The sequence below is a fragment of the Vigna angularis genome, chromosome 9 (genome assembly GCF_016808095.1).
Source record: "Vigna angularis cultivar LongXiaoDou No.4 chromosome 9, ASM1680809v1, whole genome shotgun sequence".
Taxonomy (NCBI): Eukaryota; Viridiplantae; Streptophyta; class Magnoliopsida; order Fabales; family Fabaceae; genus Vigna; species Vigna angularis.
Window position 1 is genome coordinate 3,353,134 of NC_068978.1, and position 25,848 is coordinate 3,378,981.

General features: G+C 30.1%; 4 protein-coding genes across 4 annotated transcripts; all 4 read left to right on the forward strand.

The window, feature by feature from the left end:
* The first annotated feature begins 1,386 nt into the window (after positions 1-1,386).
* LOC108318680 (germin-like protein 8-13) lies at positions 1,387-2,016 on the forward strand. Its single transcript, XM_017556171.1, has one exon. The coding sequence runs from the start codon at positions 1,387-1,389 to the stop codon at positions 2,014-2,016; it is 630 nt and encodes a 209-aa protein (XP_017411660.1).
* A 3,211-nt stretch (positions 2,017-5,227) lies between these two features.
* Positions 5,228-6,051, forward strand: LOC108347233 (auxin-binding protein ABP19a). The gene has a single exon (XM_017586399.1). It carries the CDS (start codon positions 5,332-5,334, stop codon positions 5,950-5,952), a length of 621 nt encoding a protein of 206 aa, XP_017441888.1. The 5' UTR covers positions 5,228-5,331; the 3' UTR covers positions 5,953-6,051.
* An 8,758-nt stretch (positions 6,052-14,809) lies between these two features.
* LOC128194058 (auxin-binding protein ABP19a-like) lies at positions 14,810-15,685 on the forward strand. Its single transcript, XM_052868657.1, has one exon. It carries the CDS (start codon positions 14,851-14,853, stop codon positions 15,475-15,477), a length of 627 nt encoding a protein of 208 aa, XP_052724617.1. The 5' UTR covers positions 14,810-14,850; the 3' UTR covers positions 15,478-15,685.
* A 6,697-nt stretch (positions 15,686-22,382) lies between these two features.
* Positions 22,383-23,174, forward strand: LOC128194062 (auxin-binding protein ABP19a-like). The gene has a single exon (XM_052868688.1). It carries the CDS (start codon positions 22,410-22,412, stop codon positions 23,034-23,036), a length of 627 nt encoding a protein of 208 aa, XP_052724648.1. The 5' UTR covers positions 22,383-22,409; the 3' UTR covers positions 23,037-23,174.
* The last annotated feature ends 2,674 nt before the right edge of the window (positions 23,175-25,848 follow it).

Here is a 25,848-nt window from a genome sequence, read left to right on the forward strand (position 1 = left end):
ATGTAGTATATCATGCATCACTTACACATTTTACCCTTTTCCACAAATTTCATATTCACCATTATAGAGATTATTATCTACTAAATAATTTACATATTGTACATCTCAATGTTCAACATGCTAATCATAATTTTTATTAACAAAAATATATGTTAAGATAAGATGATTTAATGAACCCCACTAGAAGGTTTAATTTATGACAATTAATATTACAATCTTTCTAATATGTGTTATTGCAGGATCTTTAAATATGTTTTTATCTCAAATCAAACTACCACAAGGACCTCGTTTAATACTTTGACAAACAACGTATCACAGATTAAATTTAAAGTGAAATTGAAATCTACCCAGACGTAATAATAAATGATTTAAAAGTTTATTTTTAAAGTAGTTATTCTTGAGAATTTTTAGTCTTATAGATTAAGAAGATGTAACTTTGATAAGTTTGTATATTTCTAATAATTTGTTGATTAGTAAAACTTTCTGTCCAGGGAGTATTTGAAGTAGTCCACGACGAATTTAGGTAAATTAGTATAAAATATTATGTGTACTTGATTTTTGTTGATCTTTAGTACAATGTAAAATGGTATTAACCAAACACACTTTTATATATATATATATATATATATATATATATATATATATATATATATATATATATATATATATATATATATATATATTATCAAAATGGGTTATAAAACTAAAACATTTATGGTAAAAGGTGTGAAAGTGAGATTTTTGAAGGAAAAAAATACACGACCGACAATTTATGCAAAACTTAGTGATGTCAAAATAGGTTAGAATTCACGTACTAATTTGGTTCATTAAGGATTCATTAAGGATTCAGGTCAAGTTGAGTTTGAAAAAAATATCATTTTTTGATACTTGTAGATGGGATAGAAAAAATATGTTTCAAAGAGAAAAAATATTATGAATTTATCTATTCAATATTCTCATATTATAAATAGATAAGTGACACAAAAAATATCAATTTTAGAAACTTATTATTTGTTCACCTTGTGTACTTGTTTTTGGATTACATTTAGATTGTTTGATATTTTTTTATTTTGAATTGTTTTTAATGTTTAATATTATTTTAAAATAAAAATTATTTAGATTTGATTAATAAAAAAATTAATTTTTTTAATATTTAAAAGAAATTATAATTAAATAAGTTAATGAATGAAATTAATAGCCATCAATGGCTAACGAGTTTAAATTTTTTTTGTTAATAAAAAAAGTTGATTGTAAATCAAACCTGACTAAATCGAACTTAACAGGAGACAAAACTTTTATCTTGACTTTGTTATAAATATAACTATTAGGTAGCCAATCGAGTCTCACAATCCCTCTTTTGTTCTAATAGATTCATGATCAAAAGAGATGATGAACAGGATTGTGATTCTCTTACTTTGTGTCCTTTTTTCGTCCACTTCCCATGCTTCTTTTCCGGAAAAGTTCTGCAAGGCTGACCTCAACGGTCCAGACAGCCCTTCTGGCTATCTCTGCCTGCCATCTGAAACAGTAACAGCTGCAGACTTTAAGTACACTTTTAATGGAAAAGCAGGCATTCTAGTCCCACCCAACACTCTAGTATTCCCTGCAACTGTTGCTCAGTATCCTATACTCAACGGTCTTGGAATTTCTGGAGCAATTGTAGAGATCCCGGAAGGTGGAATTCTTCCAGTGCATGATCATGATGCAACTGAAATAGTACTGGTGATTGAAGGTCAAATTGATGTTGGAATCTTGACACCTCGGAAAGCTTTTCGCAATAAACTTACACCGGGAGATGTTTTCCTTTTTCCAAAAGGACTGCTGCATTATCTTATCAATTCTGGTCGTGGGAAAGCCGTTGCTTTTGCCGCTTTTAGTTCCCCTAACCCTTCTTTTCGTTTTCTTTATGAAGAACTGTTCACCAACGACGTCCCTAGCATCACCATTTCCCAGATTAGCTTCCTTGATGTAGCCCAAGTCAGGAAGCTCAAGGCTCGTTTCAATGGCACCGGCTAGGTTTTGTGTTTTCCTTCTGACAATGAATCGTCTTCTGCAATAAACTTGTTTCTGCGTTCGTCTCTGTATTCCTTCCAATAATCATTGTCAGCAATTAACTGTGTTTCACTCTTAATCTTACCACTTCCGTAGTACATCTTTAATTTACACTCATTTCACGCTATTTTTACTGTTAGAAAGATGAAAATAGGTGTCAAAGTGCATCAAACTAATTATTTTCCTTTAAACAAAAATTTTATGGTCCTTTTAACTATATATAATATCATATTCGTATAAGAACAATGAAAAAAAAAATTGCAATAAAATAGTAATGTATAATTGTATAAAATAAAGAAATATCATGGTCCATGTATAAATTCTTAAGGCTAACTTTGGTATATAATGTTTGACACAATAAATGCCTTAGTGAACAAAAAAATCCAAAATCGTCTTACACACTACAAAATATAATAATATAAAAAGGGTTTCTTTTCGACAGTTTTAAAAATCTTCACTAATTTTTGAAAAACCACAATTAAATTTTAATTTTTTTAAATAAATTTTTGTCGGTTTTGGTAAGAAACTATAGTTACATTTTTAATTTTTTTTTAAATAATTTGCCTTAGTTATATTTTTAGTTTCTTTTTTGAAATAATTTGTCGACGGTTTTAGGAAGCAAAATTGCAGTTAACTTTTTATTTTATTTTTTAAATAAATTTTCTGTAATTTTTTAGAAATTGGTAAGTGTTGAAACATTTCTCCTAAGCCAATTTGTTTTTCATCTTCTTCTTCTCCGCTACTTCGCATCTTATTTACAACTTTTCGTTTTTTCTTCTTTAGTTTCCTTTATTATTGAATTTGTCATTCACAAGCCCTTCATTTATTCACTTTAGTACAAATCCGTCTTTCGTTTTTCAAGTCCCCCACCGTTTCTCTTCTCCTTTATCTCTCACTGTTCAGAAAAACACCACGAACAGGATTATCCACACCATGACAACTTGAGCGCAACCAACCACACCACACGCACTTTAGCTTGAGACTTTAAAAACCCACCACATCGGTGACTCACTGCAGCAACAAGCAATGGCAACGCCAAACGAGAGCTTGATCACCCACTGTGGCGAGAGTTTCACCCACCATAGCGATGACAACTAGTGATGACGACTAGCGACAACAAAGACAATGAAGCAACGACGAACAACACAACATAACTTCCGGGACAAACAAAGTACGAAGGAGAAAGAAAAGCACAAAAAAAGGAGAAAGAGATGCATAGAGATGGCAAAAAATTTGCACATAAAATTCACAACGCATGCATAATTACCTGCAAATATTTATTATCTATAATCCACGAGTAGAGAATATTTTAATACCCACTTATAAATGGGTCGAGTGACTATTCCTGTTCATGGATACTCGCTACTCGCAAAAAATAAAAATAAAAATTTAATTTATTTTATTAAGTTAAATTTAATTAAAATTAACATTAATTTATATTTTACAAGATTAAATGTAATTAAAATTGAATTTAAATTTATATTTAATTTAATTTATATTATATTTTATATATTTTTTTAATTCTATTTAAATTATTTTAATAATTTATTAAAATATATTTTTTTAAAATATTTGTGGGTATTCGCGGATATTCACGGATATCTGTGAATTTTAAAATATCTGCGGATATTTTTTAAGCAGGTATCCGTACCCGACCCGACTCATTGTCATCCTTACTTTTACCATTGTGCTACTTTTTATATTGATTTTAGGTCTAATTGATATAAATAAAGTGACTTTCTATATCAGTTCTAATTGCAACTCCTATAAAAAAAATTTATAGTTTATTATAATTTTGTCACTGTATCACTTTTTATACTGATTATAGATTTAATCGGTATAAAAAAGTTTGTCATATTTATGATATTATTATATCACTCTCTTGTGAATTCCAATTGATATAAAAAGTATTTTTTTTTTCACTAATTTAAGATAAAGAGCTTATTTGGATTCACATTGGAAACATCTAAACTATTATATTTTAAGCCAAACTATAGATGACGAACTTTTCCCAAAATTGAAGACGTCTATGTTTATTTCCTTTTTAACGAAAATCGAAAGAAATGAATTAAGTTGAGAGCAAGGAGATGGTTGGCAGGTTGTGTGTGATGATGAAGGTGCAATAATGAGAGAGGTGATAGCGTGGGTTAATGGTGGACGAAGAGACTGATATTTCTGTTTAAGACTTAACAGAAATCATTGTTACATACAAATATTAAAACACAAACAACGTAACTAAAACTTGTCTTCTTACATACAAATATTAAAACACAAAAAACGTAACTAAAATTAAAAACTCCCTTTAAGCGTGCAAACTAAAACTTAAGGAAAATTCAAATCATTCTATATATATATATATATATTTCATAGAAAAAGACAACACACAATATCCTCTTTTCTTTCTCCAATGTATATCTTAGGCTTAATTAAATTTCAAGTTAATGATAAATTTAAAAATTTTGATTAAGTTTTTGTGAAACTTTTATTGTATATTGAGTATTAAAAACATTATATTTTTTAATTTAATTTTTGTCATTTAATTTTTCTATCAATTGAGACGATTATTTTTCTATCATTTAATTAATAATTTTATAATTGTTAACTTGCAATAACTTTTTAGACATTAACTCTTCATGACATCAACAATGAATATGGTTTAAAATTATAAAATTACTAAACAAAATAATATGAAAGATAACAACTAAATTAAGAGAATTAAATGACAGAATCTCAATTAAAAAATATCATACTATTTAATATTTAATAAATGATAAAAATTTAATAAAAACTCAATTAAAAATATCTATATTTATTAGAAACTCAAATAAAAACTACAATTGTTCATCCTACTTAATTTTAAGAAAGATGTAGTATTATGCATCCCTTACACATTTTACCCTTTTCCATTAAATTGATATTAATCATTATAGAGATCATTATCACCTAAATAATTTGCATATTGTACACGTCGATGTTCCACCTGCTAACCATATCTCTTTGACAAAAACATATGTTAAGATAAGACGATTTAATGAACCCCACTAGAATTAATATTACATATGATTTTTTTAATGTCACTGAAGGATGATTAGACCAATATGTTTTTGTCACAAATCAACCTACTATAAGGACTTCGTCTAATACTCTAACAAAATGAACTCGAACTTGGTTACTGCATACAAAAAGTTGGTCATCCAATACGCGAATAGGGCTATAAATAGCTAGCTTTTCCCACATTACCTTCACACCAAATCCCTTTATCGAAGTTTCAAGATAAAGATGATTGAAATTTTTGTTCTCTTGGCTCTTCTATCATTCACTTCCGATGCGGCAGTCAATGATTTCTGTGTAGCAGACTTAAAGGGTCCAGATAGTCCTTCAGGTTATCAGTGCAAGCCACCGAAATCCGTCACAGTGGATGACTTTGTGTTTTCTGGCTTTGTAGCTGGAAACACCACAAACATTTTCCGTGCTGCATTAACCTCTGCAGTTGTCACTGATTTTCCAGGTGTGAATGGTCTTGGTGTTTCCGCAGCACGGTTAGACATAGAAAAAGGTGGATCAGTCCCAATGCACACACACTCTGGTGCCACTGAACTTTTGATAATGGTGAAAGGTCAAATCACAGCTGGTTTTATGACACCATTTGCAGTTTATACGAAGACACTGAAACCAGGAGATGTTATGGTTTTCCCACAAGGGCAACTGCATTTTCAAGTGAATTCTGGAAAGAGAAAAGCCACTGCTTTTCTGGCTTTCAGTAGCGCAAACCCTGGAGTACAATTGCTTGACCTTATATTGTTTGGTAACGACTTACCTTCTGCCTTGATTGCAGAAACGACCTTCCTTGAAATTGGCCAAGTGAAGAAGGTTAAGGGACGATTCGGTGGCAGAGGCTAGGGATGCTTATGAATCAAATCACCCTTCGTCTTTGTTCTTCCAACTACAAGTATAGTAAATTTGTTTGTATGAGTGTTTTCTTGTATATTTATATTTGATCCCAAGCTTTATGATTTGAGGATTTTACTTTTAGTTGTAAAATTCTATCAACTCTTCAATTATGTTTTAACCTTTGCATACGTTGTTACAGATCCAGTTCAAATGCAGAGCTGATTAAAATACTTGTTTTAGGTAAAAAAAAAAAAAATACAATTTTTTTAGTATTAATATTTGTTTAAGAAAAAAATGACTCAATTTTTTTCAGTACTAATATAATTCTATTAAATTAATTATAAAATTATATTTAAGGAAAAAAAATTCTTTTTTATATTAATATATCTCTATTAAATTAATTATAATTTTATATCTGTTAATAAAATTTAATTAAACTATTATCAATAATTTTTATTGGTATTAAAAATTATATTTAATGAGTGAAAAAAAATCAATAAATTATAATTTTTTTAAAAGAAAAGTGATTGGTTATTATCATTATTGTCTAATCAATATTATCTTTATTTTTTTATCTCTTTTTGATTTCTCATCTATTAATTCTTTTTTTTCTTAACATACTAGAGTTTCTCTTTTAAGAGTTTTGACAAGTTCTTTTTATTGAATCTCTTGGTAGAAATCTTTTTGTCCTCATTTATTATGTTTTTCTTTTCAATTTGTATTTATGTTGTTTATTCTATTTGTTGAGTATGTGTTAATTACGAATATGAATGTGTCGAATTTGTTTTTTTTTTTTTTGTTACTTTTTTATTTATGAGTCTTTAGAGTTTTTTTTATATATTTTGATTAAGAATTAAAATTTGTTTGGTTTTGTAAACTTAAATTAATTTTAAAATTTAGTTCTTAACTAGAATAATGAGTTAGATTTTAGCTTAAAAAAAATTAAAATTTATTGTTTATTGGATTTGTTGTATTATCTACTATTATATCACTTATTAATATTTCACACTCACTCAAAATATATATGCAGAATTTGAATATTATAACTAAAAATAAAACAATTTTATAATAAAAGAAAAATAAGATTTTATAAACTGATTTTATAAAATTAAATTAAGTTTAAAATTTATTTATTATATAGGAGTAAAGCTTAGTTTTGGATCAAACTGGATATATTTTCTGTATGGTGTTGTATGTGAGGGTCTTCATAGATGGTCATATGCAAGATGAGCTGTTGGATCAGGTTTTGGTGTAAGGGTGTTGCTCCATCCACAACCCCAGGTGTTTCTACATTTTCTCACTATTTTCTTTGATTCCAAAAATACTCTATACATTCCTACTATTTTTTTTATTCCAAAAATACCCTACACCTCTCCACTATCCTCAACAATCTTTCTCTTTCTCTTTCTGCATTAATGGAACATTCATATGACTTAGATTTAAACTTGTGATATATTGCAAAATATCAAATTAAGAGGAAACTTCAATATTAGTGCTTCTACCAATTTCATTTTATAAACTTAAAAGTTAGATGGAAATACAAAATAATAAACATAATAGTATTAATAGTAAATAATATATTATTATTATTATTATATACTAACTTTATAATGACGAAAGAACTAATAAATTCTAAATCTTTAACAAATAACTTTTCTTTTATATTTTAAGTATTTAATAATATTTTTATATTATTTATCTAATAAATTAAATACTTTATTCAAGTTATTTGAGTCAAACATGTAGGTAAGTTAAAACATAATATAATATTAAAAATTATAGATATTAAATGTAAACATTTTTCTAGAAATTTAGAACAAAACTTTATCATTTATTAAGTAATTTGAAGAAAAAAAAAATATTGAATAGTGAAAATAAGATTGAATCAAACTTATTTAAGAAAAAGTGTAAATAAAATTTTGCAATATATCACAAGTTTAAATATGAGCCATGTAAATGCTCCATTAATGCGGAGAGAGAAAAAGAAAGATGATTGAATATAGTGAAGAAGTATAAGGTATTTTTGGAATAAAAGAAAACAATGAAGATGTGCAAAAGCACTTAGGGTAGTAGAGAGAGCAACATCCTTAGTGTAACAGGAAGGCTTTCCCATCTATCTATTAAATCCAGCCCAACATAATTGACACTCATGGGCATATATGAATTTGTCTAGGTCCAAAAAATAAGTATATGTAATTATTACTTTTAATAAAAATCAATTTTTATATTTATTTTTAAATTTGTATAACTTCATCTACCCCGTCAGTCCACACGTGAGATTTTCTAGATAGTAAAAGAAAAATTGGAAGGAAATTGAAAAACTTACAGAAAAGTTAGATGTGATGATGTGATGAGAACGTGGTTTGAAGAGTTCTCGGTATATTTGTATTTTGACTAACCTTGCTTTCACTGTACTTAACATGGATTAACAATGTTTAATATTTTGTAATGAAGAAAAAAATATAAATGATTGTCTACCATGACACATACATTTAGAGGATATGAACATAAAGTCTCTCAAGACTTTTCAAATATTGTTTGACAATTTTATCATAAACACTTAATTAAATTTTAAGTTTTCGATAAATTTAAGTATTTTAGTTGGTTTCTAATAATATTTATAGTTTATTATCAATTGAGTATGTGCCTATTCTTGTAAAGGATTGAAATTTCATCCTTTAAAATTTGTTAAAAAAATATTTTCTATTACAATATTTTAATTAGAACTAGTCTTCCTCTTAAATTTTTTGATCGAAACACTTAAGTTGTAATACCTCATTTTAGTATAATAAAACTACTAAAATAAAATATTATATAAATGTTAACTTCCAAAAACAACATACTACCGATGAAGAAGATCTTATATTTGGAGAACAAAACTTTATCTATGTTATTGCTTCGTTCTCAACCTCACACTGAACGATTGAAAATACGTCCTTCCTAAACTCACACAATTTAAGGTAATCATCGCAAAAGAGAAAGCACAAACAAACAAACAAAGACAAAAGCAAGGATAATCTAGTGATACAAAATACATCAAAAACATATAAAATGTTTTACTTAATGATAAATATCTCACACCAAATCAACTAAATACTTTATGCATGACAACCCTTTGACTTGACTATCCGGATTAGTATAAATATCGAGCTTTGGCAGTTCAAACTTCCATGCACAAGCTAGGGGCTTATCTGATAGTGAGTGGGAATATGATAGTTGTGGCAGTATATATGAAAGTGATGACTCAGATGATGAAAGTCCCCAAAATGGAGATTTTGGGATCTTCTTAGAGCCCGTAAGTATGAAAGAATATAAATGGCAACTAGGGACCTACTTTCCTGAAAAAAAGATTTCACTGATGCAATTAGTACTTATGGAGTGCATAATGGTAGGAAGTTGAAGATTTCTAAGAATGACAAGAGAAGAATTTGTGTTAAATATTGTGGTTCACAAGGGAAATGTCCATGGTATGCATACTGTGCATATAAGAGTACCCAAAGTACATGGCAACTAAGGAAGATCATAGAGAGACATACGTGTAGTAGAGAATTCAACATTGGTTTAGTTACCTCAAAATGGTTTAGTGGCAAATTAGAGAAGAGCATGAAAGCAAATCCAGATATAAATCTGAAAAATCTACACACTAAGTTTTCTAAACAATGGAACATTGGTGTCTCAAGGTCTACAAAAACTAGGACAAAAGCAATGGCAACAACCAACATTGATGGTTGTTTCAAACAACAATATGAAAGACTGTATGATTATGCACAAGAATTGCTGAGGTCAAACCTTGGGTCAACAGTGAAATTGAGTGTGGAACAATATGAGGATAATGTTATATTCAAAAGAATTTATGTGTGTGTGTTTCAAAGCATGTAAGGACAATTTTGTCTCATGTAGACCTATTATACATTTGGATGGATGTTTTTTAAAAGGCAAATATGGAGGTGAGCTTTTAACTGCTGTTGGAAGATATGGTAATGACCAAATGGTACCTTTGGCATATGCTGTTGTTGAAGTAGAGAATAAGGAAACAGAGACATGGTTTTTAGAATGATTAATTGATAATCTTGGAGGAGGGGATTATGTTCAAGGTGTACCTTTGTGTCGGATCAACAGAAAGTAAGTAAATAAGTACCTTTTCATTGATTATGGATGTTCACCATCCCAATATAAAACTGACTTTCATTCATTATTGTGACAGGGACTTCTGTCAGCTATACAACAACTTTTACCTGGTGTGGACTAACGTTTCTGTGTAAGGCACATTTATGCAAATTTTAGGAAGAAATATCTTGGCCTAAATCTAAGACAATTACTATGGAAGGCAGCAGCAGCAACACACCCCCAAGCTTGGGAATCAATGATGAGACAAATCAAGGAAGTCAACGAAGAGGCCTTCAAATACTTGATAGCTATTCCACCAAGGCAAGTACATTTCAAGTTCACATTACATTTCATATTTAACTGAATGCATATTTCTTTTACAAATACTTAAGTTTCTGTTGTTGCAGATTTTAGTCTAGGTCAAGATTTTCAGGAACACCTGTTTATGACACACTTGTCAATAACATATCTGAAGCTTTTAACAACGTCATCTTAGAATCTAGGGGGAAACCAATCATAACAATGTTGGAAGAGATTCGTAGCTACATGATGAAGAGGTGGGCATCCAATAGAGAGAAGATAAGGTTGTTTCATGGTCCCATTTGTCCCAAAATTCAAAAGAGACTACACAAGAAGTTACAGCAGACACAATATTGGATACCTAAGTAAGTAAACTACAAAAACACTTACTCATTTTCTATTTGACTGATTCCATTGTAAATTTCTTCCTAATATTGTTTTTGAATACTTTGGCAGTTGGTCAGGTATGCAAGTTTTTGAGATCAGCCATACTTCAAATATTGCTAAAAAGTTTGTGGTTGATGTAGAGAAAAGAGATTGTAGCTGCAGGAAGTGGACTGTAACAAAAATACCTTGTTGTCATGCACTGACTGCCATGAGATTTTTAAACATCAATGCAGAAGACTACATCCTAATTTGGTTTAGAACCTCAACTTATGAAGAAACCTACATTCCATTAATTTTCCCTGTCTATGGACCTGAACTATGGGAAAGGTTTTCATATGCTGATGTTTTACCTCCTCCGAAAAGGGTGTTGCCAGGTAGACCAAGAAAAAAAAAGACTGGAGAGTTGGGAGCAAATAAGGGATGATACACAACTTGGCCAAACTGGAATCCCAAAGAGGTGTGGCATTTGTAGACAACTAGGGCATAGAAGAATTAATTGCCCTCAAGCACAACACCAACAAGCAACACCACACTCCACTCAACCAATTGAACAACAACACCAAGAAGCTACACCAGTACCCACTCAAGCAAGTTAGATTACTCAAGAAGAAGACCACCAAGCTATACCACAACCCACTCAACCAAGTCAAGTTACTGAAGAACCCTAAATCGATCACACTGCAACAACACTTTAAAAATTGTTGAACTTTGACTTGTATTTTGGATATGTAATTTCAACTTTAAGTAGTTTTGCTAAGACATATTCAGGTCATGTTTGACCTTCAATATTATTTTGGATGTGATGTATTTTGCACTATCTAACTATATTTTGGATGTCATGTATTATGGATGATCTGTGATGTAATTTCTTAAGTGATCTTTAATCATCAATATGATATCATTTTGGAACAGCTCTGATGTTTTATCTTCTAAAACTATAACCTGCAATGTTTGCCAGGTTGTTAAAATTGAAGCTTTGGCACCTTCTTATGTGATGTTTAATGACTTTGTAGACCTTGTCAATATTGATGCTTTCAACACAATATCAATATTGATGGTTTGTATACCTTTATGCTGATGAAAAATAAAGAAAGTCTATAATTTTATGTGATGTTCATTCATTGGCTGTTAATGACAGGGCAATGTAAATTACATAACATTGACTTGAACAATAACAGAAACAAAATCTCATTACACGAACAATGTCATTAACTAACAAACATTACATTATAACCTCATCAAATACCACTAGAACAAAATTAAAACAAAATACATACAAAGATGATGTTAATCAACCCCATCAAACATAAAAACCCTAACAACACCTTCTCCCTTCTCTGACAAATCACAAGTGATTTTGCCAAACAAATTATATTTCTCCTTTGCCATTCAATTGTACTATCCCTTTCATCCATGTAATCTTCAGTGCGCCATTTGAAGAAATTACATCCTCGCACTTCCTCGTTTCGACTCCACTGTTAAAAACATCCAACCGAAAACATCTCAGGATAAACTGAACTAATGTACCCCAAAATCAAAACACAACGTACAAAAAATACCTTGTAATTAGGGCACCCCAAAAATGCTTCCCTTAATTCTTTACAGTTTTTGCGACTTTTAATACGGCAAGCTCTCTATAGTAACATATTTGCCTGCCAACCATTCCCCCTGATGAACCACCACGTGAGGTCTCCCATGAGCAAGACGAGCATTGATTCATTGATATTGCCTCCACCAACCACACAATATTGCTTCCTCGACACCTACAAAACCACCTCAATCCCAACCACCCAACTTAGGGCACCCACCTCAGAAACAACGAACTTCACAAACTGAGTTAGGACGAACAACTTAGGACACCCCACCTCAGCTCCAAACCTTTAAATCACCTCCTTCCCCTAAGCTCGTTGGAGATTAAAATGTTGAGCCAAATCTGTATGCATTTGGTTCTTCCAAATAAAAAGGACATTTTCATACCTAGCCAAACCTAAAAGGGAAGTTGAATAAATAATTTGCCATATCTTTTAACCTTTAACACCGTTGCTACCACTCTAACGAACATGATTTAATTTACACAATTTTCATAACTTGAGAACCTAATGTCTTCATTTTTAAAACCGGATACTAAATAAAAATTAACTCTTAACTTGGAAACTAAATAACCTATTAAGCCTACACAAAAACAAATGTATACTATAGATCTGATAAGTGATCACTGTTTATTTATACTATAGATCTGATGAGTGTGATCACTGTTTAAACTCATTTTTAATTGATTCTTTTTCTAAAAGATAAGATTTGCTGGAAGTGATCATTGGCGTGTAAGGAACTCTCACTTTCACGTACAAATATATACATTAATATAACCAAGTAAATTAAATGTTGACCAACAAGACTATCATAACAAGTTGGTTTATATAACTAACCTTGTTTTAAGGACTATATTTATTATTCTTTTGCATTTTGCATCAGGATGTCTTACAATAGGAGTTATCATTCGGCAAAAACCAAGAGTTTAATATACACAATTGCATTATTAGTTTAAAAGCTTTTATATTATTAACTAATTAAACAGCTCGTCCTTTTCAGGATTTGTATGTATATAAATCTTAATTTTAACATTAAAATACATAAAATTTTAAAATATTAAACTAGTTTTTTCGTTTTTTAAATGATACATAAGGATTATTTGTATACAAATTTTAGTTTTAACTAAATAAAGTATAATTTTAAAAATTGTAAGTTTTCTAAAATATCCAAGTTAACATGTTTTTTTTCTCATTCATGGACCTGAACCTGATGTCAGTCCACCTACCCTTCCCTATAATAATAAGGTGGTGATATTTAAAGCTTAATTAGAAATAAATATTTTTATTTAATTACAAACATTATAAGAAAATTACGAATACAATTATCGGTAATAGTAAAAATTTATCAGAAAATTATTTTTATCAATAGATTACCAATAGGTAAAATTCTATTAGTAAAGTAATTATTGATAAACTTTATTAATGATATACCCTATCACAATCATAAATTTATCCTTAAATGTTAGTCAATTTATTTATGGGTAACATTTTTTTTTTTATAAAATATGCAATTGTATATTTTTCTTTCTTTTCCTCTTCTTATTTTGTTCTTTGTTTTTTCATCTTTTTCTTTTGATTGTCATTGAATCGTAGTGTTATCATCGTAATTTTTAAGTCATTTTCATCCTTTAAGATCTCATCCCTTACTATTTTTGTCTTCTCTTTCCCTTTTCTTTCCTTTCATCTTCTTCTAATTCTCACAACCACAATCATCGTCACCACCAAGCCACCATCGTTACCACCACTACCACCTCCTTCTCATTTTTTCTTCTATTTTTTTCCTTTTTTTCCCATCCATATACTCTTAATATAAAAAAAACATTAGATTAGACGTTTATAATTGTAATAATAAGTCATTGACAAAAATTTCTCACAATAAATTAAAATGTGAAATTTACTAAAAGAATCTGTCAATAATTATTGTAATGGAAAGTAAATACAAAAATTTATCATCCTTCAAAAGATAAAATACGATTAGCTTACGAAGTGTGCATTAACTAATAATGAAACCATCCTCTATTGAAAACTACAGTACTTAATATAATTTATTACAAACAAAAAATAATTAAAAATAATTCAAACGTCTTCAAGAGAATGGTGAACAAAACGTGCAGTGTACAATTTATATATTTTTATTAAATTCATAAAAAAGTTATATAAAAGTTTCTATCTACGGTTTCATTCTAATATATCCTCACTAATTTTAATATGACAACCAGTTATCTTTGCTTGTGGCCGTTCATGTTTCACGTCATTCTCTCATATATAAAATGTAATTATGCAGCTCATAACTTCATGCTCAAGTTTGATCAAAAGATTGAGTGATGATACACATGGATTTTATTTAGAATCAATTAATTAAAAAAAATATAAATGTGATTATTTTATTATGTGTTTTAACAGTATAAGGGTTTTCGTGGAGGATTTAAGAGCCACGTACTTGAAAACGTGTAAGAATAGCTTTATAAATAGCTATCCAACTTTACATTTCCTTCACACCAAATTCATTCATCAAAGTTGAAAGATGAAGAAGATAACTCAGATTCTTTTCCTCTTCAGTCTTCTCTCATTCACTACCTATGCTGCTGTGAATGATTTCTGTGTAGCAGACCTAAAGGGTCCAGATACTCCTTCAGGCTATCAGTGCAAACCACCTAACACAGTGACCGCGGATGACTTTGTGTTCTCTGGCTTGGTTGCGGGAAATACCACAAACACTTTCAATGCTGCATTAACCTCTGCATTTGTCACTGATTTTCCAGGTTTGAATGGTCTTGGTGTTTCCGCAGCACGGTTAGACATAGCAAAAGGTGGATCAATCCCAATGCACACACACCCTGGAGCTACTGAACTTTTGATAATGGTGGAAGGTCAAATCACTGCTGGTTTTATGACACCATTTCATCTTTATATGAAGACACTGAAACCAGGAGATGTAATGGTTTTCCCACAAGGACAACTGCATTTTCAAGTGAACTCTGGAAAGGGAAAAGCCACTGCATTTCTGGCTTTCAGTAGCGCAAACCCTGGAGCACAACTACTTGACCTTTTGTTGTTTGGTAACAGCTTACCTTCTGAAGTGATTGCACAGACTACCTTCCTTGATGTAGAACAAGTGAAGAAACTTAAGGCTCGTTTTGGTGGCAAATGAATTGATCATTCCTAAAGTTTGATGCTAATCATGGTCCATGATAATGTTGTCTATGTCTTTGTCTTTTCATCGTCATGTACGTAAACTTGATTCAAGTTACTTATTTATGTTATGTCAACGTTAATGGGTGTTACTTGCAGTTTCTAAAATAATGATATTGTATTAAGATGTGTTTTTGCAGTATGAGTACATTTGTATTTTTATCTCACCTTCAAAATGATCGATCTTTTAACTTTTTTTTTTGTTAGTTTCAAAACTATACAAATTTTATAAAATTTAAGTTTTATTAAGTATTTATTCACATGTTTTTATTTGATACTCTCTCTTTTGTAAAGTATCGCGCATATAAAAAAAAGTTGTTTTTATTTAACTGTAATTTTTAAAATTTAAGAAAATGTTAATTGTTTTTTTTATTATTTACATCAGTATCCTTTATCTAATTTTTAGTGCGTGTATATAATTTTTAATAAATAACTTTTTTTAGAGTTAAACAAATTATCATATTTCTTGATTTCTCAAAACACTTTAAAGAATTAAGGACTTAAATGACTATTTTCAAAAACATTACTCTTGATATATATAATAATAAATGAGGTCAAAGTATAATATTAGAAGATAAAGTCGGAAGATCTTATGATTTTAACACCTTCTATCAAATAACAAATTTATTTTAACAATATAATATATTAATTAATAATATAAGATATGAGAAGATAAAGTCAGAAGATCTTATGATTTTAATACCTTCTATCAAATAAATACTTGACAAAATTATTTTAACAATATAATGTATTAATAATATAATTTAATTTAAAATATAAAATAATTAAAATATTAAGGTATCAAAGCTTTTCATTTAAAATGGATAGAATAATGATACTTTAACATACCAAAAATCATACATTCAAATGATATAGGGTGGGTTTCACATCAACGAATATCCAGTAAGGGTAATGTTGGAAGAAAATAAGCAAGGTTTTCTATTCATCTTTCTACAATGACGAAGTTTTCTTCTATTTTCTTTTCTCCTTCATTCTCACTTCGAAACCCCTCCCCTTTATCCCTTTCTTTCCTCCATTGAGCCGAAACTCATATTCTTCTTTTCACAATCAGAAGACTTTCTTTTATTTTCGTTTATTTTAGAATATATGTTTGGATTAATTCAAATGGTGTGTGAATGACAGTTAGAAATTAACATGGCTTTTGTGGTTTTGAATAAAAAAGAAGTTATCACCAGTGCAGAAAATAATAACGGTTATTTTTTTTATACGCAGTGATTGACGAACCAAAATATATATAAGCGAGGCAAAAAGAAGTAGACTTTCGTCTCGGTTTAAATGCAACCGAAACAGTAGAGAGTATTTAATATAATTTTTTGCCTGTGAGGTTTATTGCCTCGGTTCCTTTAAATTGAGGGAGTATGGGGTATTGTTTTCGTCAGACTTTATTTTTTATTTCTCTTTAACAAATTTGAATAACAAAGCTTTCATTTCCCTGCAATATTTGTCATCTTTTGCAGAACTTCAGCTACAGAGTCATGAATCTGTAGATATTCTAGCTGGGATACCTACAAAATAATACAAGTAATTACATAAAATCAATTGCAGTCAAGAAACAAGAACAAAAAGAATGTACAAAACAATGAACATCAAAATGAAAGCAAGCTCAAAACTTTAGGAACCCCATCGCCCATGGAATGTAACCTGACCTTAAGATCCTCATAATCGCTCGACACTGCACCATCGCAGCGAAGCTTCTCCGCGAAGAACTGCTCTTCTTGGCCAGAACACTCTTTCAGACCTCCATCAACACCCTCGGGTCGTCCATCCCAACCATTGTGAACTGGATGTCACCTCCCTCGAGCAAGGCGGGCTATCAAAGAAGATTAGAGAGTCAATCTTGCACCTTATGGCGCTTGAACTCTGAGAATTTATGCTCCTCCGACACCATGTCGAAGAACGTTTGTGTGTGCAAGTGAGTCTAACGTTGAGTTTGAATGGTGCGAGTTGAGGATGGTGGTGGTGAGAATGTGGAAGGGGAGAATGAAAGGTCTGAATTTTGACTACCGAAGAAATTATTACCTCGGTTAAGTAGAAAACTGAGACAATAAGACTCTACTGCCTCAGTTCTAAAGACAACCGATGCGTAAACCTTTCAGAAAAAAATTCAAAATTAATAAAATTATAAATGGCAAAATTTAAACATATTTCTAACTATAGACATCGATTCGCGGTTAAACTAAGACATAAATGTCTTATGACATTAGTTCAAATGGAACCGAGGCAACAAAGGTTGACAAAACGAATTTGGAATGTTCAGATATAGAGGTTTTCATCCTCAATACTTGGAATGTAATTCAGCTCAAGTTTTATTTCAGTTGACTTCTTTTGTCAAGTTTGATTTCAGTTGAATTCTTTTGTCAAGCTTTATTTTAGTTGAATTCTTTTGTAATTACATATCTTCTATGACTAAAGCAAGACAGTTTCAATCAATTATGTGTTGTACTGCCATCTCATGTAACGTCTAGGAAACGTTCTAAGTAAACTCTTAACGTTAACTGAGAGTTGCGAAACGTTCTTCGTGAACTCTCAACCTCTCATTTAACGTCTAGGGAACGTTCTAAGTGAACTCCTAGCGTCAACCGAGTGATGAGGAACGTTCTCCGTGAACTCTCAACCTTTCAAAACGTTTTAAGTGAACTCTTAGTTTTAACCGAATGATTGAGGAGCGTTCTCCATGAACTCTCAATCTCTCATATAAGTTTAGGAATGTTCTAAGTGAATGCTTAGCGTTAACTGATGGGCGAAAGAACGATCCCCATGAATTCTCATCACATTTGGCAAATATACTTGAGTGAACTTTCGTTCACTCAATACGCATAGGTAATCGTTATGTTTACTCAACTCGTGTCAAGTTATAGGCAAATAACTTTGGCATAGGCATATTCTAAGTGTAAGAGTCTACATATTTATAGCAAATGGTGCAAGTGTTCTAAGTTGGGTCATGATATCCCAGTTCATCCATCTGGCAAATTGCTTATAAGTAACGTCTAGATTAAGGTACACATCACACAAGTGTGGTGAAATAAAGGATTGGGGGGGCATCCAAACTTAGCAGCACTTACGTATTTCAGGCTTCCATTTAGTGGAACCCAAACAAAAATAAGGACATCACCATATCATGTTCAACAATCAAGAGAGATTAACATACATCTATGGTATGCAAGGTAAACTAAACACAAAAGATAAGGGAAAAGAGACTTGTCTATTATGTTCACTACAGTATCTGCATCCTCTTCAGCTGGTAGGTTTAACTCCTCTTCATCATTACCTCCCTCTTCAACGTTGCATCGCCTCTTTCTTCAGCTTCCTCGTTATTTTTCTCCTCGGCCACTTCACCTCCGGGTTTGCCGTTTTGCATAGTGACGAGAAAAATAGTTAAGAGTTTGAGAAATTATTAAATTTAAAAGATAATGAAAATAAGCGATGAGATTTTTAACAAGTCTACGTCTTATCATAAACGAATAAGAAACATTTTAATTGTTTTATCAATAAAGAGTGAGATTTAAGTTATTACATCAATATAATAAAGAGTCTAAACTCTATTTTAATTGGTAATGATAATTATTGTTGAAATCAAAATTGATTCAGATCCTGGTAGATTTAGTCAATTTTTTCCTGGTATTTTTTATATTAATACTGTTCCTTACGTCGTTTCTAAGCCACGTAACCACGTTATTGGGGTTTCGGATCTACCACACATTATACCTCAACCTTAAATATTACTAAATTATGTAATTACCCGTTTCTTTAATTTAGTACGTCCCATATAAAATGTTCTCTAATTTAGATATAACTTTTTTTCATATGTATTAACCACTATCAAATGTTTTGGTTTGACTTTAATGTATTATTACGCTTTTTTTTTATCAATGTGAAAATATGTTTAATAAAAATGTCCTCACTAATTTTAATGACAACCAGTTATTTGCTTGTGGCTGTTCATGTTTCACGTCATTCTCTCATATATAAAATGTGATTAAGCATCTCATAATTTCATGCTCAAGTTTAATCAAAAGATTGAGTGATTATACACATGTGATTGATCTTAGTGAACATTTTACTAGGAGTGAAACCAACCACATCGGTATCAATACATTGTGACTACCAATCCATAATAACTATAACTAAAAACAAGAATTACAATGGAAAGAATAGACATACAATTGAGACACAATTTGGTGAAACAGGTGCTAAAGAATAGAATTATTTTCATTGATTATATGAAATCAGAACGAAATCTAGTAGATACTCTGACCAAAACCCTAGAAAGACAAATGATATTAAAAACATTGAGAGAAATAAAACTTAAGCCACTTACAAACAAACAAGAGATGATAACCCAATCTTTGTGATTGGGGATCCCATAAATAAGGTTCATATGGGTAAAAACATGTCACTTGTTAGTTATGATAGCACTAAATTGATTTTAATAAATTATGTTCATTCTTATAGTGTGTGAAAGTGCTAGAGACTACATAATTGAGAGGCTAAACTTTGTCATTAATTTTCTATGTGGTGAAAGAATTTTAGTTTAAATAAATTTTTTAATGATTTTCATATCTCTTATGAGTGGTGTATGATTTGAAGCATACACTTGATCAAATCACCTATAAGAGTATTGAGTGAGGCCGCTTGCATGAGATCTTGGCATGATCTCTAGAAAACTCATGAAAACCAGACACACACACTAGTACAAAACACCGTATAACGTTGTTGTTTTTTGGCCTTTCACTTCGAATTCGAGATCGACGTCATATCGGGAGACGTTAAATTGACGTCGAACATATTTGTCAATATTCGACGTTAATCAATTTTTTTTTATTTTTTTAATTAAGTAGAAAAATAACAAATTTCAGTTTTTGATATTTTATAAAGCACGAACTATGAATGTGTAGTGTAGAATCAACAACAAACAATAATAACAAATAACAAATAAGTTCAATCAAAACAACACCACCAACAACAAACAAGTTCAACCAAACAAAAACAACAAACAAGTTCAACAAATAAGTTCTTCAAAATGAAAACGAAAAATAATCTTCAAAAATGGATATTCATCGAAATAAAGTATTGACAGCAGTGAGAGACAAAACAGAATGCGCCTATAAAAGACAAGAACACGAAAATATTTGGTTAAAACAAATGAAAATCATATCTAAAGTAGTTAATTAACATGCATTTGTAACAAATGAAAGAAAGATTACATGTGATGGTCGTCAAGCTTTGTTCCAGAAAAGTTTGAGCAGAGAATAGGGTATCGCGCGCTAAGATAAAGTGAATGAATGTTCAATCTCCTGCTCAAATTTTTATTGAATTCACCAGCATTTTAACATCTAACGTTGGGGCATTCGACGTTTTATATCCTTTTGATGTCTAATTCTAGCGAATTCGATGTCATACGTAAATACATTTTCACTTTTGCGCCAAACATTTTCGCAAAATTTACCCAATATAACAAATTGAGGTCGAATTACAATTATAAACGACGTTTAATAATTGCATTTATTTACAAAAATGTCACCGGTCATTTTTAAAGTTGGTTATTCAGTGATTGGATGTTGAACACGTGACGTTATACGCTGTTTTTGCACTAGTGGCACATGACCTAGTAACACAACACAACCATAACAACAAAGATTGTAGGGTTATATTGTGATTGATAAACATCTAACACACATAAGATGTTTTTGGTTCATATAACTTGTTATACCAACTACATTGTGAGTTAAGTATCTCAATCTAAGACTTGTTTGAGTCAAAGACTTTTTTTTAACTCTCTTTTGCAATATGTGAAGATTGCTATATCAGCTTATGCATTATATATTATGAGACCCAAGATAAAAGTTTTCTATTTTTCTTTTAATGTTTTAAACTGTTTGATTCAAAGACTTTTTTTTTTAACTTTTTTTTGCCATATGCAAGGATTGTGATAATATATTAATATTATATTCAAAATGTTAATTGTGAACGTTGGTTTTGAAACGTTGTTTTCTTCTCTTTTTCTTTTGGTTTTTTCTATCCATATATTTTTAATATATGAAAATTAGTTAGATTAGGCATTTATAATTGTAATAATAAGTTATTGACGAAAAAAATTGATCAGTAATAATAATTTTAATTTATTAACAATTATTTTTATTGTATTTAGTATTAACGGAAATTTCTGTCCATAAATTAAAATATCAAATTTATTAAAAGAATCTGTTAATAAATTTGATTTTATTAACAAATTTGTTATTCTGAGTAATATTTAGTAAATAATTAAAAAAATTATTGTAATGGAAAGTAAATACTAAAATTTATTATCCTTCAAAAGATTAGATACGATTAGCTTACGAAGTGTGCATTAACTAATAATGAAACCATCCTATATTGAAAACTATAGTACTTAATATAATTTATTACAAACAAAAAATAATTAAAAATTATTTAAACGTCTTAAAGAGAATAGTGAACAAAAGTGCAGTGTACAATTTATATATTTTTATTAAATTCATAAACATGTTAAATAAAAGTTTCTATCTAGGGTTTCATTCTAATATCCTCACTAATTTTAATATGACAACCAGTTATCTTTCCTTGTGGCTGTTCATGTTTCACGTCATTCTCTCATATATAAAATGTAATTATGCAGCTCATAACTTCATGCTCAAGTTTGATCAAAAGATTGAGTGATGATACACATGTGATTATTTAGAATGAATTAATTAAAAAATATAAATGTGATTATTTTATTATGTATTTTAACAGTATAAGGGTTTTCCTGGAGGATTTGAGAGCCACGTACCTTCAACGTGTAAAAATAGATTTATAAATAGCTATCCAATTTCACATTACCTTCACACCAAATTCATTCATCAAAGTTGAAAGATGAAGAAGATAACTCAGATTCTTTTCCTCTTCGGTCTTCTCTCATCCACTACCTATGCTGCTGTCAATGATTTTTGTGTAGCAGACCTAAAGGGTCCAGATGGTCCTTCAGGCTATCAGTGCAAACCACCTAACACAGTGACGGTAGATGACTTTGTGTTCTCTGGTTTGGTAGCGGGAAACACCACAAACATTTTCAATGCTGCATTAAGCTCTGCATTTGTCACTGATTTTCCAGGTGTGAATGGTCTTGGTGTTTCCGCAGCACGGTTAGACATAGCAAAAGGTGGATCAATCCCAATGCACACACACCCTGGAGCTACTGAACTTTTGATAATGGTGGAAGGTCAAATCACTGCTGGTTTTATGACACCATTTCATCTTTATATGAAGACACTGAAACCAGGAGATGTAATGGTTTTCCCACAAGGACAACTGCATTTTCAAGTGAACTCTGGAAAGGGAAAAGCCACTGCATTTCTGGCTTTCAGTAGCGCAAACCCTGGAGCACAACTACTTGACCTTTTGTTGTTTGGTAACAGCTTACCTTCTGACGTGATTGCACAAACTACCTTCCTTGATGTAGAACAAGTGAAGAAACTTAAGGCTCGTTTTGGTGGCAAATGAATTGATTATTCCTAAAGTTTGTTCCTAATCATGGTCCATGATAATGTTGTCTATGTCTTTGTCTTTTCCATCATGTACGTAAACTTGATTTAAGTTACTTATGTTATGTCAACGTTAATTGGTGTTACTTGCAGTTTTCGAAAATAATGATATTGTATTAAGATGTGTTTTGGCAGTATGAGTACATTTGTATTTTTATCTCACTTGCAAAATGATCGATCTTTTAACTTTTTTTTTTGTTTGTTTCAAAACTATACATATTTTATAAAATTTAACTATTTTTCCATACATGTTTGTATTTGATAATCTCTCTTTTATAAAATAACACCTTCTATCAAATAACGAATTTATTTTAACAATGTAATGTATTAATCAATAATATAAGATATTAGAAGATAAAGTCAGAAGATCTTATGATTTTAACGCCTTCTACAAATAAATACTGGCAAATTTATTTTAACAAAATATAATGTATTAATAATAAAATTTAATTTAAAATATAAAATAATTAAAACATTAACATAATTAATATTATTAAGGTACCAAAGCTTTTCGTGTGAATTATGCATAAGGAAATGCATGCCATTTCTTTTAGCAGTAAATTATGTTCCTTTGACGATGCTTTCTTAGAAAGTCAGGGGACTAAATAGCTATCGTACAAATACTAACTAATTTTATTTACACTACAAAAATTCAAAATTTTATCAGCGGTTTTAACTCCTAGTGTAGTTCTCGTGGTTGAAAAAATCGTTCGGAAAAGCTCCATGGACAAATATATTTCGGCGGTTTTGTATATAAACGCAGCTGTTTATGGGAGTTTGCAAAAACCACCTCTATTTACATAAGTTTCTTATAAAAATCACTGATATTTTCTAGAATTCTTCAAAAGCGGGAATTACTGAGTTACGTAGAGTTTCTAAAACCGCTGAAGATAATTTTCTTCTAATTCAAATGATTTGAATATTATAAAATATGTTTAATAATAAGTCAGATAAAATATATTTAATAATAAGTCAGAAGAAATAATTTGAAACCAAAATCAAATACTATTATAATAATAAGTTCAATCCTGAAAATTAACAAAAAAAAAATGTTCTGAATCAGATTTATTTTCATTCTCTTATATACAAGTTTAAGTAACAGTAATAAAATTATACATGTATAAACAAAAACAGTAACGAGGAGACTACTTCCTCTATAATTATGTGATATAAACAGAGATATCTGTCAATAAAAATAAGAAAATAAGAAAATAAGAAAACAATAATTAATTAGAAAGGATCATATATATATATATATATATATATATATATATATATATATAAGTTAAAGAATTTGAAATTCTAAAATAAGTTTTGCTACAGAAATAAAAAAGGACATTTTGTGATCTGATATGAAATTATAGTGTACTTTCGTAACTTAGTATATAATTTTCTTAAAAGAAATATCTAATACATTATTTCTAAAAACAATCAATCATATATTTATTTAGGCCACAAATAAATAAAACTAATGACATCTATATTAAACATGGCAAAGTTTGACAAGGAGATCATCATTGCCTCTAAAATTAATCAATTCACAAATCAAACAACGAAAACATTTTATATTACTTTCCAGCCGTTAACAAAATGGTTATCAGATTTTATACACCATTTCAAACATATGATATACCGTTTAAATTCTACCTAGGATACTCATTTTGTTCATATTCCTACGGAATGCAAGCAATAGATCTCCAAAACAATAATATAACTATAAATTTTACATCAACAAATTTGGAAAGTAAATATCACCATTCATAACCACTTTCATATTTAGTCAACTTTGGTATCCTAAAGCCACCTTGTACCTTCACTGATTTCAGTCAAGATGGACAGACTCACTTAAGGGGACAGAGCTTTCTTAGCTCCCAATCTCTATAACAATCTTAAAGCCCCAGATCATTTTTCATTAAATATAAATATTCTAATTATAATCATTTAAAACCTTAGATAAACCAGTGATGAAATAAAATAATAGCTTGAAACATTTGAACCTTAGAAGTAACAGTAGTATTTTACTCTGTAAACTATTTCTAGTGCTAGTTTTTTTATGTTTAAGCCTCGTGACAGCTGTATTGTTATAATATGTTAATCTGTTATAGTTTATTAAACTCCTAGAGTTAGACACATATATACAGCTTGTCTCTCACCTATTGTAAGTTGGCTAATTCATTGTACTTGAGAATACAAAAACTCTTCTCTTATTTCTCTTCGAACATAAAATAAATGCCCAAAAAACCAATGCTATTTTGTTTAACTAATACATTCGGAAAGATTTTCCACTTTAACATCTCAACTACGTTTGCAAAGGCATTACACAACATAGACAATAAAAAAAAAAGAAAAGTATTATAGGGGAGGCAAATAAAATTGAAAACATTTATTTTCTCGTACCCAATCTACAGTCGCCTGCAATGTGACATGATCACCCCATTCACCACTCCTAGTACATCCACAGAGGAAGCTATCAGTAAACACATAATCTAATGAAGCCACATCAACAAAAATAACATAGCATGATGAGAAATAAGAACATACTTTCTCATCTTCTTTAAATAATCACTATAAGGCATGGGAAAAGGCTGAGCAAGTCTGTCTTTCCAAGAACAGCTGCTATGTAAACTGGGGTTTCTCCCAAATTGTTTCTCATCTCTATCAATTGCAGATACTACTTCGACCCAACTGAATGTTTTTCCTTCACCTTGCATCAGAGGAAGTGGCTCTGTGCCATCTACTGTTAATAAATTAAATATTAACATCACAAACAG